The sequence below is a fragment of the Syngnathus floridae genome, chromosome 1 (genome assembly GCF_059516105.1).
Source record: "Syngnathus floridae isolate MCC-2025c chromosome 1, RoL_Sflo_1.0, whole genome shotgun sequence".
Classification (NCBI taxonomy): Eukaryota; Metazoa; Chordata; class Actinopteri; order Syngnathiformes; family Syngnathidae; genus Syngnathus; species Syngnathus floridae.
The window spans coordinates 12,418,721-12,436,113 of NC_142413.1; the positions used below are offsets into that span (position 1 = coordinate 12,418,721).

The 17,393-nt window shown below is 41.1% G+C and overlaps 2 protein-coding genes and 9 non-coding genes across 19 annotated transcripts in view; 1 reads left to right on the forward strand and 10 right to left on the reverse strand.

Moving 5' to 3' along the window:
• Positions 1-2,307, forward strand: part of LOC148404124 (teneurin-2-like) — a 193,875-nt gene extending 191,568 nt beyond the window's left edge. For all 9 annotated transcript variants that reach the window (XM_088369969.1, XM_088369975.1, XM_088370019.1 and 6 more), the window contains one exon: positions 9-2,307. In XM_088369969.1, the coding sequence (XP_088226095.1) occupies positions 9-746 (738 nt within the window). In that variant the 3' untranslated portion in view covers positions 747-2,307. The remainder of the gene's footprint in view (positions 1-8) is intronic.
• Positions 2,308-5,774: 3,467 nt separating this feature from the next.
• On the reverse strand, positions 5,775-5,847 carry trnav-cac (transfer RNA valine (anticodon CAC)). The gene has a single exon. It is a non-coding gene; the product is annotated as a tRNA-Val (tRNA).
• Positions 5,848-6,120: 273 nt separating this feature from the next.
• trnav-cac (transfer RNA valine (anticodon CAC)) lies at positions 6,121-6,193 on the reverse strand. Its single transcript has one exon. It is a non-coding gene; the product is annotated as a tRNA-Val (tRNA).
• Positions 6,194-6,294: 101 nt separating this feature from the next.
• On the reverse strand, positions 6,295-6,367 carry trnaa-cgc (transfer RNA alanine (anticodon CGC)). The gene has a single exon. It is a non-coding gene; the product is annotated as a tRNA-Ala (tRNA).
• A 101-nt stretch (positions 6,368-6,468) lies between these two features.
• trnav-cac (transfer RNA valine (anticodon CAC)) lies at positions 6,469-6,541 on the reverse strand. The gene has a single exon. It is a non-coding gene; the product is annotated as a tRNA-Val (tRNA).
• Positions 6,542-6,642: 101 nt separating this feature from the next.
• trnav-cac (transfer RNA valine (anticodon CAC)) lies at positions 6,643-6,715 on the reverse strand. Its single transcript has one exon. It is a non-coding gene; the product is annotated as a tRNA-Val (tRNA).
• Positions 6,716-6,816: 101 nt separating this feature from the next.
• On the reverse strand, positions 6,817-6,889 carry trnav-cac (transfer RNA valine (anticodon CAC)). Its single transcript has one exon. It is a non-coding gene; the product is annotated as a tRNA-Val (tRNA).
• Positions 6,890-6,990: 101 nt separating this feature from the next.
• trnav-cac (transfer RNA valine (anticodon CAC)) lies at positions 6,991-7,063 on the reverse strand. The gene has a single exon. It is a non-coding gene; the product is annotated as a tRNA-Val (tRNA).
• A 101-nt stretch (positions 7,064-7,164) lies between these two features.
• Positions 7,165-7,237, reverse strand: trnav-cac (transfer RNA valine (anticodon CAC)). The gene has a single exon. It is a non-coding gene; the product is annotated as a tRNA-Val (tRNA).
• Positions 7,238-7,338: 101 nt separating this feature from the next.
• On the reverse strand, positions 7,339-7,411 carry trnav-uac (transfer RNA valine (anticodon UAC)). Its single transcript has one exon. It is a non-coding gene; the product is annotated as a tRNA-Val (tRNA).
• A 1,808-nt stretch (positions 7,412-9,219) lies between these two features.
• LOC148404135 (cysteine-rich transmembrane module-containing protein 1-like) lies at positions 9,220-16,740 on the reverse strand. Its single transcript, XM_088390498.1, has 3 exons — positions 16,585-16,740; positions 12,273-12,575; positions 9,220-10,620 (listed from the first exon to the last, which is right to left on the reverse strand). Exons 2-3 carry the CDS (start codon positions 12,565-12,567, stop codon positions 10,514-10,516), a joined length of 402 nt encoding a protein of 133 aa, XP_088246624.1. The 5' UTR covers positions 12,568-12,575; positions 16,585-16,740; the 3' UTR covers positions 9,220-10,513.
• Positions 16,741-17,393: the final 653 nt, after the last annotated feature.

A 17,393-nucleotide genomic window follows, 5' to 3' on the forward strand; every position in this document is an offset into this window, starting at 1 on the left:
CTGTGTAGCTGATCACCGGTGTACAGCAAGCAGCGGAGCGTCACAACCAGGCATTCATGGCCCTTGAGGGTCGTCTTCTCAACAAGGAACGGCGCAGACGAAAGGAAAAGCCCGGCCACTGGTTCGGCACCAGCGCCCCCATCATAGGACGTGGAGTGATGCTGGCCCTCAAAGAGGGCCGAGTGGTGGCTGGCGTGTCATCTTTGGCCAGCGACGACAGCCGCAAAGTGGCTCTCGTGCTGAACGGCGCCCAGTACCTGGAAGGCACCCACTACACGCAGGACGGGAAGGACTGCCACTACTTTGTGAAAATTGGCTCAGCCGACAGCGACCTGTTGGCCTTGGGGCTTACAAACGGCCGCAAGTCACTGGAGAGCGGCATCAACGTGACGGTGAGCGGCCGCTCCAGGAGAGGGGTGACGGTGGAGTTTGCTGTGCCTTCGTTCGTTCTGAGCATTCGCTACGGGCTCTCTGCTGACGTGGTGGACGAAGAGAAAGTAAGACTGTTGGAGTTGGCTCGTCAGAGGGCCCTGGCGGGAGCCTGGTCCAAGGAGCAGCAGAGGGCCAGAGACGGAAAAGGAGGCAGTCGCCTCTGGACCGAGGGAGAGCGACAACAGCTCCTGACGACGGGCAGAGTACAAGGCTATGATGGCTACTACGTGCTACCTGTGGAGCAGTACCCAGAACTAGCTGACAGCAGCAACAATATCCAGTTCCTCAGACAGAATGAGATGGGCAGGAGGTAACAGCCCACTATATGTCCGTCCCACTCCTCCTCAGCCCTTTTTTGTCCTCTCCCCAGCCTCCTTAACCCTTTTTCTCTGGAGATTTCATCAACAAACGGGGTTACTCATGGAAAGCTGCAGGGACTTTTGACAAGAGTGACAAAACATTCATATTAATTTTACTGCCACAGGCATAACAAATCTAAAGTAACATTTCTTTCAAGAAAAAAACTGAATAAGGCACTACAGAATAAATAGGAAATTTCCCCTTTTTAAAAAAGATGATTGATATTTTCACCCATATTTTTTGGGTCACACTGGGAGCGCCCATTCAGTGGAGCGCCGCTGGCTCCTCTGTCTCCATAAGGACGCTGAAAGGAAAAGGACAAAAGATTGTGGAGTGCTCCTTTGTGTTGCCATGACAACAACACATCAGAGGAGGACACCAGAGACAGACGAGGCAATGTTTAAGAGTTTGTCCGGCACTTTGAGTTGTCACTTTGTCTCAGGCCTCCCATTGTCCAACACTAACTGAGCAGTCATGTGCTGCTGATGCAGCGCACATCCAAGCTAGCAACACACAAGCCCAAGGCCTCCATGAACTGCTACACAAGGACCAGAAAGTACACCATAAAAAGCAAGATGAAAAAAGATGGCTATATTTGTGGGCAGTGGCACTACACGGCATTGTTTATTTTAAACCGCGAGAAGAAACATGTTACTACATACATGTCCAATTACACTAAACTTCAGGATGTTGCGTGTTGATGCCGTAGATGCTGTAGTTTTGTGCGCTTCAGTCGCAGTAGGATTGTGAGACGTTCACCAAGGCACTTCTGTACAAAACCCACCGCTCACAGAGTCCAGGAAACATGCTAAGTTGGTATTTATTTTTCATTTACCCATTTTTTATTTATTTATTCTTAGTACTATATGACAATCATGAATGAGTCCGCCAGTTTAACTCAAAATGATCTTTAATGTATGAGTTTGTTTTCTTTTGTAATTTATGTAATAAATGTTCATTTTGTTTTTTGTATTATTTTAGATTGCTACCAGGGCAAATAATAGTCACTCTCTTAAAAAAATAATTTATGTAATAAAGTGTTTAAAAATGGTTTATACTCTAAATAAAAGTCTTTAAAACTGTGAAAATGATTTTTCAAGATATATTTCGATGTACAGTGTATAGATCTACCTTTATGCAGCACAGTAGACTATTGTTCAGAATATCGAGTTTTATATTTCTAAGAAGAAGTGGCTTGTAATGTGCAAAATCTTTGGCTGGTATTACTACTCTAGAGTTTTGTGGCACTCTAATATTGCATATCTACAGCATCAGTCTGCGGTTTTGATGTTAGGTTGTTTTTCTTTATTTCTTCCTCTGTTTTTGGAAACAGACGGATGTCCAACCTAGATCCCAACATCAGTAGCAGTAATGGATCCTCCACACTGTGAAGAGACTCGTGATGGATGTCAAATTGTACCAAATCAGTATTATCAAAGGATAACACGTACGCTCAGCAAATCGAGACTCTTCTGGGAACTTATGAATAAAACATGATTGTTTATTTCAACCCAACGATGTCTGGTTCACTTTCATCTGTTTTTTTTATTATTTATTTTGCTTTTTTGCAGTACACAGTAAATATTCATGCTCCCCCTCCCCTCCTTTTGTTGTTGTTGCTAATTTCAGCGCTAAAGCAAGCAAGTTTCATTTCAAAGTAATCATAGCTGATGGTACCAGACCATATTATTCAACTGATGCTAACAGCTTGCTTTTTCTTGCCCTCACAATATTTCAGCGGATGCCCCACAGAATACTTTTATCTGGTGTCTATGTGTGTGCGTGCGTGCGTGCGTGTGTCTCGACAGAAACACCACCTTATTTATAGTGGTAAAGCACTTTGTGCGTCTCCATGACCCCTAGACCAGTGTTTCCCAACCTTTTTTCATTCACGGCACACCTTTTCATTGGAAAAAATCTCGAGGCACACCACCAACAAAAATCTGTTCAGTGTTACACCAGCTTCTATATTAAAATCAGTGATATTACAACAAAAGACGTGAAGTTCTATTCCTATATATGTATGGAGAGTCGAATAATTGAATAAAAATAAATACTAAATATCCTTCAAATTGTATTTCTTTTGTAAATGAAAGTGACAGTTTTTGAAAAAAAAAAAAATTAAAAAAAAAAAATATATATATATATATATATATATATATATATATATATATATATATATATATATATATATATATATATATATATATATATATATATATATATATATATACATACATATTGTCATATAAAGCAGTTAACCAAATGTCTGATTTTTATGTTTTGATTGGCTAATATAAATACGAGGGTTAGGGTTAGTGAACGAATCACTTCCTAAAGCTATTCGTTCTTTTTTCAGTTCATATGACTTCAACCAGTAGGTGTCGGTAAAGCGCATTGAAGCTGGTGCCACCTTGCCGTAAAACAAAACGAAGAAGAAAATGACGTAACTTCCCCTTCACGAACGAGTCGTGAATTGCATTTCCCGTTAACCAACTGAACGGATCTGTGAGTGAACGAGTCAATGAATGATTTGCATTTCCAGTTCATCGCGAGAACAGATCAGTGAGGGAACGAATCCTGACTTTCCCGTTCGCGAACGAGTTCATGGGTGAACTGCTTTCCTTCCCCCGTGCATCAACGGATAAGTCAGTGAACGTGTTGCGTCTCCCTGCTGGCGTGAACTATGTAAACCATAATGTAGATAAACGATTTGCCGAGGAAAGAAAGAACCACACACTTCTTTTATGCACGTTTTCTCCAAGCTAACGTCTAACTTTATTGCATGAAGGGATGCGCTGTTATACAACAACGGGGAGATTACGCTTCTTTTTGGGTAATCTTGATTTTATAACACTTGTAGTAGTTTTTAAATAACGTGTATGCATATATACGCCTAAATATTGCTTTCCAATATATCTATTCCAATTTCACATTAGATTGCTGGTTTGAAATGTACTTTTAACATTATTATTATTTTCAAATAAACATTTATGTTAAAACTTGTCTGGTGTTTTATTCCTTGTTTTTTTATTCGTCAATTAAAACATAAAAATCAGACATTTGGTTAACTGCTTTATATGACAATATGTGTAGGTACACCTCATGGACACTTCAATAGGTACACTACACGAGGTAAAAAAAAAAAAAGCAAGAAATACACGGTTAATTGCACAATAAAAGCACGTCCATGTACATTCTCACACCTGGGATCGAACCAAGATTTTACCGTGCAATAGCCCGTACCATTATCCAGTCGGCTCTTCCGACTTGGTAGCCCGTGGTCGTCTGCATTATTTTGTACTAGTGATGTGCATTCCAGTTCTCAAGTGAACTGAATCTTTAGAATCAGTTCACTCAAAATACTGTAAGAATAAGAATCGTTCACCGAATCGTTCAATACACTTTCTTATTTATTCATTCTTTTTTTCTTTTTTTTACCTCGTGTATTGTAGTGTCCATGAGGTGTACCTAATCACAGGCCACTTCAATAGGGAAAAAGCTTAAGTGAAAGTGAAAAGTGCCACACCCGCCCTCACCCCCACCTCCTGATTGGCTGTTTGATCTGTGACGTCACTTGGACACTCCATTAGGTACACCGCCATTTCCAAGTGTACCTAATAACAGGCCACTATTAGGGAAATATCATGGTCAAAGGTCGCAGGTGCCAAGCTCTAGTCCTCGGGGCCGCATTCAAACATGTTTTCCAAGATTCCCTCGTTAAGTGCACCTGCGTGAAAAGTTTTTGGTCATTTTCACGTTCTGCAGGAGCTAAAACTTTTCACGCAGGTGCACTTAACGAGGGAATCACACGGACACTCCATTAGGTACACCGCCATTTTCAAGTGTACCAAATAACAGGCCACTTTAATAGGGAAATATCATGGTCAAAGATCACAGGTGTCAAGCTCTAGTCCTCGGGGCCGCGTTCCAACATGTTTTCCAAGTGACCCTCGTTAAGCGCAGGTGCGTGGAAAGTTTTAGCTTCTTTCACGTTCAAAAGGAGCTAAAAGTTTTCACGCACCTGAACTTAACGAGGGAATCACACGGACACTCCATTAGGTGCACCGCCATTTTCAAGTGTACCAAATAACAGGCCACTTTATTACGGAAATATCATGGGCAAAGGTCACAGGTTTCAAGCGCTAGTCCTCGGGGCCGCATTCCAACATGTTTTTCAAGAGTCCCTCGTTAAGTGCACCTGCGTGAAAAGTTTTTGGTCATTTTCACGTTCAACAGGAGCTAAAACTTTTCACGCAGGTGCACTTAACGAGGGAATCGCACGGACACTCCATTAGGTACACCGCCATTTTCAAGTGTACCTAATAACAGGCCACTTTATTAGGGAAATATCATGGTCAAAGGTCACAGCTGTCAAGCTCTAGTCCTCGGGGCCGCATTCAAACATGTTTTCCAAGATTCCCTTGGCTCTCGCTCGCAAAGAACTTAGTTCGAGCCCAGGTGTGAGCATATACCTGAATGTGCTTTTAGAATTGGACCCTCGCTGCGTACGCATATGCCGTCAAATGCAAGTATTTATGTGTAAATACATAAGGTGGCCGGCCCCTAACCCTAGCTTTAAACCCTAACTCTCTTCACCCCGCCCCTTACACTACTGGATTCCACCCCGCCCCTTAGGTAGTAGGTGTGATCCATTGGTTTGCTCCACCAACTTGGGGGCGGGCCACCTTATGTATTTACACATAAATACTTGCATTTGTTTGCCAATGCAGGAAGGTTCCAATTCTAAAAACACATTTAGGTATATGCTCACACCTGGAATCGAACCAAGTTCTTTCCGAGCGAGAGCCCGTGTCACTAACGAGTCAGCTATTTCAACCTGGCAACCCATGGCCGTCTGCACTCTTTTGTACTAGTGCAGTCCAGTTCTTTTAAAAGAGCTGAATCTTTAGAATCGGTTCACTCAAAATATTTGTTCAAAATAATTTTTCAAATGGGCTGACAAAAAGTTTTCCACTCTTTGTTTCCACCCGGTTTCGAACCAGGGACCTTTCGGGCGTGAGGCAAACGTGATAACCACTACACTATGGAAACTTGTCTGACTATGACATGGGAGCCGTCTTGCAAAAAATTGCATCACAGACTGGCCCTGGAGAATTTTTCAAAGGGGCTGACAAAAAGATTAATGCGGCTTGCTCTCACCCGGTTTCGAACCGGGGACCTTTCGCGAGGTAGGTGAACATGATAACCACTACACTATGGAAACTTGCCTTTTTGGCACATCAGAGCCGTCTTGCAAAAGTTGCATCACTGACTGGCCCTGGAGACGAATTTCTCAAATGGGCTGACAAAAAGGTTCCTAGAGTTTGTTTCCACCCGGTTTCGAACCGGGGACCTTTCGCGTGTGAGGCGAACGTGATAACCACTACACTATGGAAACTTGCCTGTCTGTTACATCAGAGCCGTCTTGCAAAAGTTGCATCACTGACTGGCCCCGGAGACGAATTTTTCAAATGGGCTGACAAAAAGGTTCCTAGAGTTTGTTTCCACCCGGTTTCGAACCGGGGACCTTTCGCGTGCGAGGCGAACGTGATAACCACTACACTATGGAAACTTGCCTGTTTGTTACATCAGAGCTGTCTTGCAAAAGTTGCATCACTGACTGGCCCCGGAGACGAATTTCTCAAATGGGCTGACAAAAAGGTTCCCAGAGTTTGTTTCCACCCGGTTTCGAACCGGGGACCTTTCGCGTGTGAGGCGAACGTGATAACCACTACACTATGGAAACTTGCCTGTCTGTTACATCAGAGCCGTCTTGCAAAAGTTGCATCACTGACTGGCCCCGGAGACGAATTTTTCAAATGGGCTGACAAAAAGGTCCCTAGAGCTTGTTTCCACCCGGTTTCGAACCGGGGACCTTTCGCGTGTGAGGCGAACGTGATAACCACTACACTATGGAAACTTGCCTGTTTGTTACATCAGAGCTGTCTTGCAAAAGTTGCATCACTGACTGGCCCCGGAGACGAATTTCTCAAATGGGCTGACAAAAAGGTTCCCAGAGTTTGTTTCCACCCGGTTTCGAACCGGGGACCTTTCGCGTGTGAGGCGAACGTGATAACCACTACACTATGGAAACTTGCCTGTCTGTTACATCAGAGCCGTCTTGCAAAAGTTGCATCACTGACTGGCCCCGGAGACGAATTTCTCAAATGGGCTGACAAAAAGGTTCCTAGAGCTTGTTTCCACCCGGTTTCGAACCGGGGACCTTTCGCGTGTGAGGCGAACGGGATAACCACTACACTATGGAAACTTGCCTGTCTGGTACATCAGAGCCGTCTTGTAAAAGGTGCATCACTGACTGGCCCCGGAGACGAATTTCTCAAATGGGCCGACAAAAAGGTTCCTAGAGCTTGTTTCCACCCGGTTTCGAACCGGGGACCTTTCGCGTGTGAGGCGAACGTGATAACCACTACACTATGGAAACCTGCCTGTCTGTTACATCAGAGCCGTCTTGCAAAAGGCGCATCACTGACTGGCCCCAGAGACGAATTTCTCAAATGGGCCGACAAAAAGGTTCCTGTGGTTTGTTTCCACCCGGTTTCGAACCGAGTACCTTTCGCGTGTAAGGCGAACGTGATAACCACTACACTATGGAAACTACCTTGGTTAAGTGTTCAGATCCATCTTGCAAAAAGTGGCATCACGGACTGACGCCCGGCCGTTTTCACTTTCGCGTGTTAAGCGAATGTGATAACTTCACTGGAGGACTCTTTGGTATGACAGTGTCATTGTGTACCTTTAACTGGGTAGCTGCCGCTTCCATTGGCCAATAACATAAGGCTTCGCTAACATTCCATATTCCTCGTTAGTATAGTGGACAGTATCTCCGCCTGTCACGCGGAAGACCGGGGTTCGATTCCCCGACGGGGAGGTTCACATTTTGGTCAAAGCTATAGCGTGTGCGTGCGTGCGAGCATGTGTGTGTGTCTATGGGGTGGGGTGGTCCATGCATCTGGTGTCCCAAAGTCATTTTTCAGCCTAATGTTTCCTCCCATTGGTAACGGCATTCTTAGCAATACGTTGTCTCTGTTCTTCTGGCATGTTGTCTACATAATTTCAACAATGAAGACAGTACACAGTGAAGATACCGCCCTTGCATGGGATCAGGTACATCAATCATGCCACCCAGTAGAAATATGCACCCCTCTGCAATGACTTTAAATGTAATCGCATAGCGAGAATAGTTCAATTTACTCTCAGTCCGACTGTGGTACTCGAGTAGTTCAAGTAGTCCAGGTGCAGAGCACAGTTCGAGATACAGCTCAACGGGTGGCCTTAAATGTTTGACTCCACACACGGATTCTAAGTGCGTTATTTATTTTTATAGATCTCTCTTGTTTTTGTGTTTTATTCGGGCCAGTGGGTTGTGGTCAAAGGACGACCTCCAACATGGAAATCAATGAGATGGGTGCAGTATTACGTGTCCCCCTGCAGAGGGCACAACCTATAGTTGAGATTAGGGTTTCAGTAAGCGTTAAAAAAATAAACACATTTTTGTGACAGCGCCATCGCTGAAACTCTGATCATATTTAAAAAATTGAGTGTTACTCGGTGCGCAGGAGGCTGATGTTTTGTCATCTAATCCAACCGCGCAAACGCAGCGTGCCTGACGCATTATTGTGACAGCGCCTTCGCTGAAATTTAAAGATTATTCCAAAATTTGAGTGGAACTCCGTGCGCAGGAGGCTGCTTTTTTGTCATCTATTCCGTGTATAAAACACACAGTAAATAATTTAGGGTTTTCATTTTTTATATTTTAAATTGTACATTGTTTTAAATTGGACGATGTTATAGCTCAACCGGAACAAACCTCTGACATAATACTGCAACAGTGGACAGTGTGTTCATTGCAATGTGCTAGAAACGTGGTGAACTCGTTAGCATATCTGCCTCATAGTTCAGAGGTCACGCATGTATTCAAAGCACAGTTCTGACCCTCCTATGAGGAATTGTCATGTTCGCCCTGTGGATTTTCTCTATTTCCTCCCACATTCCAAAAACATGCATACTAGGTTCATTGACGACTTTAAACTCCTGTAGATGTGACTGATTGTTTGAATGATTAGCTGGAAACCATTTCAAGGTGCCTCTTGGCCAAAGTCAGCTGGGATAGGCTTCAACAGGCCAGCGACCCTCGAGGAGAAGCGGTACAGAAAATGGATAGATTGCGATCGAACCTGAAGGTAAATAAGAAAAAGCCATGAATGATTTTTCACATTCGGCAGGACTATATCATCTCTCCATCATGGCAATATATAATGCATACTCATCTGATGACTGTCCACTCCGGGACACTGCAACCATGAATAAGTGAATCCAGGCCAGTCTTGACACTGAGAGAATAGTGATCTTTATTCTCCAGTGTATATGCACACTGATACCACCCACCCAAATAAAACCAAAGTATTTCACTTGATAGGAATACATTATTTTAATCAAAGATTTTCATTTGAAGCAAACAGGCATTTATTTATTGATCACGGCATGGTTTCTCATTTTCAGTTAAACCCTAACATATTTTAAAAACAAAAAGACATTAATTGTGATGGAAAAAGTGTGATTATTTAAAGTTAATCAGGTAAAAGTAATGCAACGTAAATCACCGTCATCCTCAAAATGCATTGTATTTCTCATTTAATTTCAAGACGATGTGAAATTCAGAGGGAAAAAAAGAACATTCCAATTGTCAGCTCCTTAGAGCGCATTCTTCAGCTCACTTGTAAACAGTGGCTTACAGATTCGTGTGACAACGGGAGACCAAGATAAAAGAATGTCGCTAAGAAAGCAAAAAAGGGAGCTCGTGGAGAGCCAAGACAGCAGACGGGAGTGGCAACACATATACAGAAGTGATCATCATAAAGTGCTTGAGACCCTCATTGGAGATGAGCCTGGTTGCAACATATGCTGTGTGTCTGTTATAGTTGCTCTGTGCATTCTTTCACATAACGCGGGGTAGTGTGGGACAATTGCAAAACAACAGTGATCAAGTGCAATTTACCCTACGCCATTCTTATCCGCAAAAGACAGTGTTTTGACTTTTCAGAGCCTGCAAGCTCAGACCTTTAAAAACACTTTCAAGTGGAAGTTAGTGTTTCAGTGTAAATACTGATTAAAATGTACATGCATGCTTGTCAATGTTCTCTCAGTATGTCACAACCAACACAGCAAAGGCAGAGCACAGGGCTGTTGTAGTAATTTATATGTGCTTATAATGCTTCTCCAGCAAAGAGTAAATGTATTTAAGAGAAGCTTCTGCCACTGTGTGACATCAACAACTAACTAACCGAGCATGCATGTGATGTTGCTTCCACGTTCTTGTAGGTCTGTCTTATTCAGAATGTTCTGACATTGTTGTCATCTTTACGCACAACAATCAAAAACCAAGAGGGTTTTTTTCTGTAAGGAATTTTCTTTATCTAAATGTATGCTCAGGGCAGATAATGAAGCTCAATTACAAGCTGCTCCAAAGGCCACCCCTGATAATAGTCGGTCGCTTAGTCAGTTGGTGCTAAGGACTTCACATTGACGTTCACAGGGGAAAAAAAAGTTTGCATTATAAGCACGGTGTTCAAAGAAATGAAGGCAAAATGAAGAGGGGACACAAGATTTAAGGCCAACTGGGAAGAAGGGATGCTAGTGTTTTGAGGCACACAGAAATACGTAGGGAGCAGGGGGAGTGTAATGAAGGTGCTGGGAACTATTATGTCAGCATGTCCCAGAGACAACAGCAACATAGGGCTGTCCAGCAGGCTGTCAGGCACGTCTCCGAGGAAGAGTTGTCTCTTCTTCTGTCCTCCACCATGTACACTGGGTTGAAAAGAGGGAGAGAGGTTATTATTCTAATTTCCTTCATTAAAAAAAATGTTGATCAAATCAAAGAGAATTGTCAGAAATAAAGCATGATAGCAAAGCTAATCAAGGCGGGAATGTCTCCACCGTAAAGGCAAACTTAACAGTTAAGTAACACCAGCGATACTCTGGGCTCTAACCAGCCAGATCATTTGTGAGATTTCAGGTAGCATTAGGTTACACCTTGGTGTGAAACAAAGACAAGTGAGACAAGATGTTTGCATCCCCATCCTAGGGATTAATCATTCATGTGGGGGAAGGGCAACAGTCAGGCAGGTTTTGATAAACAGCTAGTGACAATACGATTTATTATGAACTTTGAGCTCTGATTGAAGAGTTAGTCAGGTGCTTTAATAAGTAATAAGTCATCAGGAACATCTTGAGCCACAAGTTGTGTAATACTCCGGTTCAAGCATTGGCCAAAGCCATAACATGAGATAGTTGGCCTTTGACAAACTTCAGTATTCAGCATTATACAGTGATGTCTTGAGATAAGACTTTAATTTGCTCATAACACAAAACACTTGTACCAGTATAATGATCTTCAACCGTTCATATGAATGATAAGTTTTTGCCGTAGTATTGTTTTACTCTTTGTAATCAGATACTACTATATATGCAGATATAGTACCCAAGTCCAAATGTTGGTATTGTGACAACACTGTTCTATTATTTGGTGCTGTGTAGAAATAAATAACAGACCAACGACATAAATATATACAATTTTAAAAATATCCCAAGAAGATCCCATTCATTGTGCTGCTCCTTCTGGTGTGTGTTGACCACCAGGGGCAGTCATACTGATAAAGGATCACAACGACTCTCTGCCTCGGACTGGACAATTAATAGAAATTTGGTCATGAACACACTTCCCTAAACATGCTTTAAATTGTGTATTGACAACACTGTTGGAGTTCATTGTAAAGGCAAACACACAACAGGAATCACACACATTGTGTGTACATACAAGACAATACAAGACATACAGTACTTCGTTTCAGAAACATAATCAATACTAATGCTAGCAGTTAACGGGAGTTTTTAATTGGAGTCATTTTCAATAAGGGGTAAAGTTTACTGTAAAACCTAATACACAAAAATAATAATTACACACATCCCGTTTGCTAACTGAGTCATTGCTCATCTTTTTAACAGTGTGTATGATGAACTTGCTTGAAGGGGGCAAATGATAGAAAATTGGCACCGATGAACCATTTAAACTTGATGGGTGGCCAGACACTCCAAAGTCCCAACAAGCAATTAAAATGTCAAATTTCTAACGTGTCTGTAGGCAAGCTGTTCTGTATTTTGAATTTTTGATGTTACAATTTGGGTAATTCACATAGGCCCAAACAAAAAAAAAAGATGATGTTTTTATTTGATATAAATCTTATTTGCATAATCTTTACTTTGGAAGACACGGCACCTTTACTTGGCTTGCATGAGTGAACAAGACCTGGATGGGAGGGTACCATTACATATAGGCCCAAACAAAACTGACCTTTACCACAGTGTGCAAATGGGTCTCTCAACAAAGAACATTAACATGGCATTGTTAGTTTCTACTTAATCCTCCTGATCATGTTGATGGTCCTCAATTTAGCACTCACCTGTGTTTTTAGGAGGTTCTCCATACATGGGTCCAGGTGGAGGCCCACCCTGCCAGCCGTATTGTGGTTGTCCAGGATAACCTTGATAAGGTGGCTGTCCCTGCCCTACATAGGGGCCTCCGGCTCCCATTGGGCCGGGAGGGTAGCTGGGGTAATTTGCATTAGGCTGCTGTATGTTTACAGGGTACCCCTGGGCAGGATAACCCTGAGGCGGGTAGTCATGAGGAAGTTGGCCTTGGGCAGGATAAACTGGAGCTGATGGGCCTGGGTATGGGGGTGGCTGGTCTGGATTCATCTCTCAGCCTGAAAAAAAAAAAACCCACAAAATATAAACTATCAGACCGGAATAGTGTTACCCGCAGGCAACATCTGGGTCGGTCTCTTTGAACAGCCCTCGATGTCTTTAATGACATCAAAATAAAATGTTTTTATTTTTGTTGTGCATGTGTGTAGGAAAGCAAGTGCAAGAACGTGTGAATCTTCAGTGTTGTTGCTTCGTACATTCGGCAACCTGTCCAATACCAACAAAATAAATATTAATAAATAAATAAAAGCGCCACAAGAGAAAATGCCAAAAACTGCCCTCAAAATGTTAGCAACATTCATGTGGAAAAGATAGAGTTGGCCTGATAGTGGTTTGAAAGTCCCAAGTACAAACAGCTAATATGAGTTGGGGTTGGTGCTGAACATGTCAGCACACTTTGTAAATATCGACTTGATGTACACAGGAGACATGTTTATATCATGACTATTGATGAAATACATTGGAAATGAAATTACTTTGATTGATTAAAATATTCATAGTCATGCTTCTGTAAATGTGCTACGTCGGATCCACACAGTGCAAGGAGAGGTTGGGAGGGGTAGAACAGGCTTGTCGTTTGTGAAGTGGTGTCTGTCTCCAATTTTAACCAGTGGTATCAGTGTTGCTATCTTCAGTTTATTTGTAAATATACCTGACTGAAAAGACAAGTTGAAAATGTGGGTTAGTCGTTTTGCAGTTCCTTCAATAACCTTCGTCACTGTTGTCATGTCAATATGATCATTCCAGTCTGTCAAGGTTTTGTTTTTACATTTTATTTCTGACTCCCATGACTTTTTATCAATTGCTCCTAAAAAAATTGTACAAGAATTTTTTCTTTATCACGTCTCCTTTCTCTGTTGTCTCAATTTTCATTGGTAATTTTGGTCACGCATTTATGAAAAATGTATTTAAAACCATGTAATACATCCTCCATATGATCTATAGACTTGTCATTTTCAATTAAGTGTTCTGGGTAATTGTTGGTGTTTTTTGGAACCATTTCTCAAAATATCATTCAGCACACCCCACATACTGCACCTTTTGAATTGGTTTTATTTTTCTCCAAAATATTCTCTCTTGCATACCCTTATAGTATTTGTTAATTTATTTTTATATTTTTTAGACCTTACTCCAGTTTCTATGGTTTGATACTTCAACTACTGTCTGTATAATTTACATTTCTTTTGGCAGGCACTTTTGTAATAATAAAAGGCCGCTCTATATTATCCTTCATGTTTATAAATATATTGTGGGAAGTGATACTCCTGGGATTGGGATTCTTGGATTATTGCATTCTGAACATTGAATTTATAAACATTGGCAATATACAAAGATAACAACTATCCCTCCATATGCCTTGTTGTTTGAAGCGGTTATAGATAGAAAAAGGAGAAATTCAAAGTCTCCTTTAACCAGTGGATCAAATGCTTCTGCTACAACTACACTTGAAAAATAAACAAATTGCTGAAGGCTTTCTATCCATTCTTTAACATCTTAAACATTTGAACCAGGAGGTCAATATAAACAGTTTACTGTGATATTCTTAATCTTATTTAGCCAGTAAAAAAAACTAATTAAATTTGTTTTTAATTCATGTTTTGCAAAAGGATTGTTGAGATGTCACAAAATTCAACAAATATTAGCGTCAAAGTCACCATCGTGCAGAAAAATCATCTTCACAAAAAGCTAATTTTCTTCCAGGATATTTTAGCGTCACTCAAATCACTGACTGTATGTTGAAATGGCGATTACTCAAGACCGGGATAAGGTAGAACCATACTTTTTTTATAATTAAAGAGTGGAATCCAAACTTTCATTTTAAGGTACCCTTTAAGGGCTGCAACAATGAATCAATCAATAAATATAATCAATAAAAAAAATTGATGTTTAAAAGTGTTGGCAACAAATTGAAATATTGATTAGTTGTTGCACGATTACGTCATTCACCCCTGCTGAGTCGCGCTTTGATGATGTCAGTTGCACTGGATCCCATGGCGCATGCAAGAGTTGAGCAGTAACTGGTCAATGCCCAAACTCTAGCAACTGAGTTTTCGTTTTCTTCCCCCCCCAAGGAGTCAAGTTTAAATGACTCCTCATTTCCATTTCATGTCCAAGATTTGCTATCAACAACTGTTTGTGGATGGCAAAAAAACTTCGCTGAACTGGATCTCATTGGACTTTAGCAGATGGTATATTCAAGTGTTGTTGTGCTGTAATTTGCCCTCTAGAGCCACACTTGGTAACGAATTCCTTGGGGCTCCTCTACGAAAGCCACTAAAGTGATGCAAGTCGCTCTCTCACGGGAGCAAGTGTGGTTTTCATGGATCCATAATCCCATTTCATGCCTGTTGTAATCTCGTGAAATATGCGCAGCATGTTGTACACACCAGAAAAAGATGATTTTGCAGTGCAGGAATGTCTTGTGATCCAGTGATCAATGATCAATCACAACTCAGCAGTTTAGCTGTTCACACCAACTTCACAAATGGAGGCACTTAGGTCACAGGGTGCCGTGAGAGGCTAATGACATTCACCATGGCAAAGAGAAAAATGCAAAACAGATGTGGACTGAATTTTTTTGCATGGTCATGCACAGTTTGAGCTGTGCATAGACACCTGACGTACTATGTCGAGCTAGACGTGCAGAACCACTTTTATACATTCCAAGCAATGTCCTAAGGTTATTTGATTCATTGTGGATTTTGTGAATGGGAAGCTGTGTTTCCAGAGTTCCCAACAGAATCATAAAGTATTTGCCAAGCTACAAAACAAATTGCTAATGACTCCTGGAACATCACGACTCTTGTTCAAGCCTTCTTGGCTGGATTTGCTCAAGCAGAACAACCATAGCAACGGAAAATGAAAGACTCCTCTGTCACTCACTATATGTACAGTGTAAACACTTAAGGTAACACCAATGACTGCTTTCAGGTCAATCTCAGTAGGCATATTCACTTTCTCCTCGACAGGAAGAAAAACAGCTTTAACATTTGTCAGTGGTTCATACACGTGGACTCATGTCGATGATTATCGTAATGGAAATGTGAATAAGTAAGGAATCTTGTGATAACAATTGAGTCGTATTGTATGATTTCCGTAACAAGTAAAACTTCCCTGATTTTAGTTTCTTGATTTGTGTTTCTGTTAAAAATATTTCACCTTTAACTCAAAATGTTCTCAGTACTGCTGACAGATGGCAAACCTCCGTAACAGTGCTAACACTGCTCCGGAAGCAGGAGAGCATGGCCTAATGATTTGCTTTGTTTCACCTGAAGGGCAAGCAGATGTCCATCCATGACAACACATTGAGCTCTATATAATTAAAAACATCTGATCTTATAACGATCGATGTTGTAGGGTTGATATAGTAATAATAATAACTGCTGCATTATCATGTGTCTATTTGTTTTTCCCCTCTTGTAAGGGTGCAATCCTTGTGTGACTATCACGATGATTATTATGTAACGTACTGTCTAAATCACAAAAAAAAGTTAATGTTTTGCAGTCCTTTAACCCAAGTATCAAGATGTCACATTGACATTTATACAAGGTAAAAACTGTTACAGCTACTGATTTGGGAGTCTTTGCTCCTTTCTATGGTCCTACGCATCTGATGGGTAAGCTCCATGTAAATAATTTCAAACAATACACTTTTGTTGAACAAAATGATAAGCGCAACATTTGTACTATAGTAAACATATTTGTTGCAATAACAAATGCAAAGGTTATTCACCTCTTGGGTGCACATTTAAATCAAGCTGTATCATTACAATGGTTCCACCGATCACATTTTTTTTCCAACATGTGATTTACAGGTGTTTACTTCTGAACACGATGTTTTTAGTAATACAAGTCCAGCGATCCTAAATTACCAAGAGGTTGCAATAACAATCTAAGTGCACCTGTAGGCCAAGCCCAACCCGCTCAGTAAACACTCAGAACTTCATGATGACTCGGCTTACAAAAAAATAACAAACTAAAAGCCAAGAGAATTTAAGCAAGCCTTACCTTGCAGGGCAGTGCCTAAATTAGATTGGTTTCTGTTGAGAGCAATTCGTCTTCCTTACGTTTGCTTTTCCACCGCAGTGAACAAGCGTTTCTGCCAGAGAGTCGAGTGCGTCTAGCGGGAGGTGACGTCATTGAAGGGGGGGAAACGTTATTTGTGGGAAACGTAGCACGTGATTGGCTGCTCCAATCATGAAAATAGATATAGCTTTCGACCGGTTTGGCTACTGCGTTACTTCGGGATATCCGCCATATTGGATGTGTCAGCTCCGCATTCAAGTCAATCGATTGAACTTCATTAATCACTTTTATAAATAAGTGCACGGAATTAATGTCTATCATTCACCCTTTCAAAGATACACAAACACACGCCTATACATTAATGCATTTGGAAAACATTATGTATAAACATTTGTTGAAATATTTATCATAGTAGGTATGTTACATGGTAACAAATGAAAACATACACTGGTTTGGTTTGACCTATATGATCTCAAAGTAAATCTGATTGATAATCATCAGATTAAAAATAAAAATTTTGGTGTCTGTTTATCAAATACACAATTAATAATTGTTTATGTCCCTTTCCAGCTCTTTTACTTTGTGACATCTCAATTGTGTGAGACAAATAAAATGTATAATAGTTTATAATAGGACAAACCTTTTCATTGTTCTTTATTTCCCTGTGGGAATTAATGGTATTATGCCCAAAAAAATCCAAAATCTTTTTTTTTTTTATAGGTAACTGCTCCGACCAGTGGAAGTTAGTGACCCATATACCTGCAAAGCGGTCAATATACTGTACATTTGAG

What these genes read in the sequence shown, in the direction of transcription:
- LOC148404135 (XM_088390498.1), bottom strand. Translation starts at nt 12,567, where the DNA reads ATGAATCCAGACCAGCCACCCCCATACCCAGGCCCATCAGCTCCAGTT. An exon ending in AGAACCTCCTAAAAACACAG is followed by an intron (nt 10,621 to 12,272) that starts GTGAGTGCTAAA and finishes TTTTCAACCCAG; the next exon opens with TGTACATGGTGGAGGACAGA.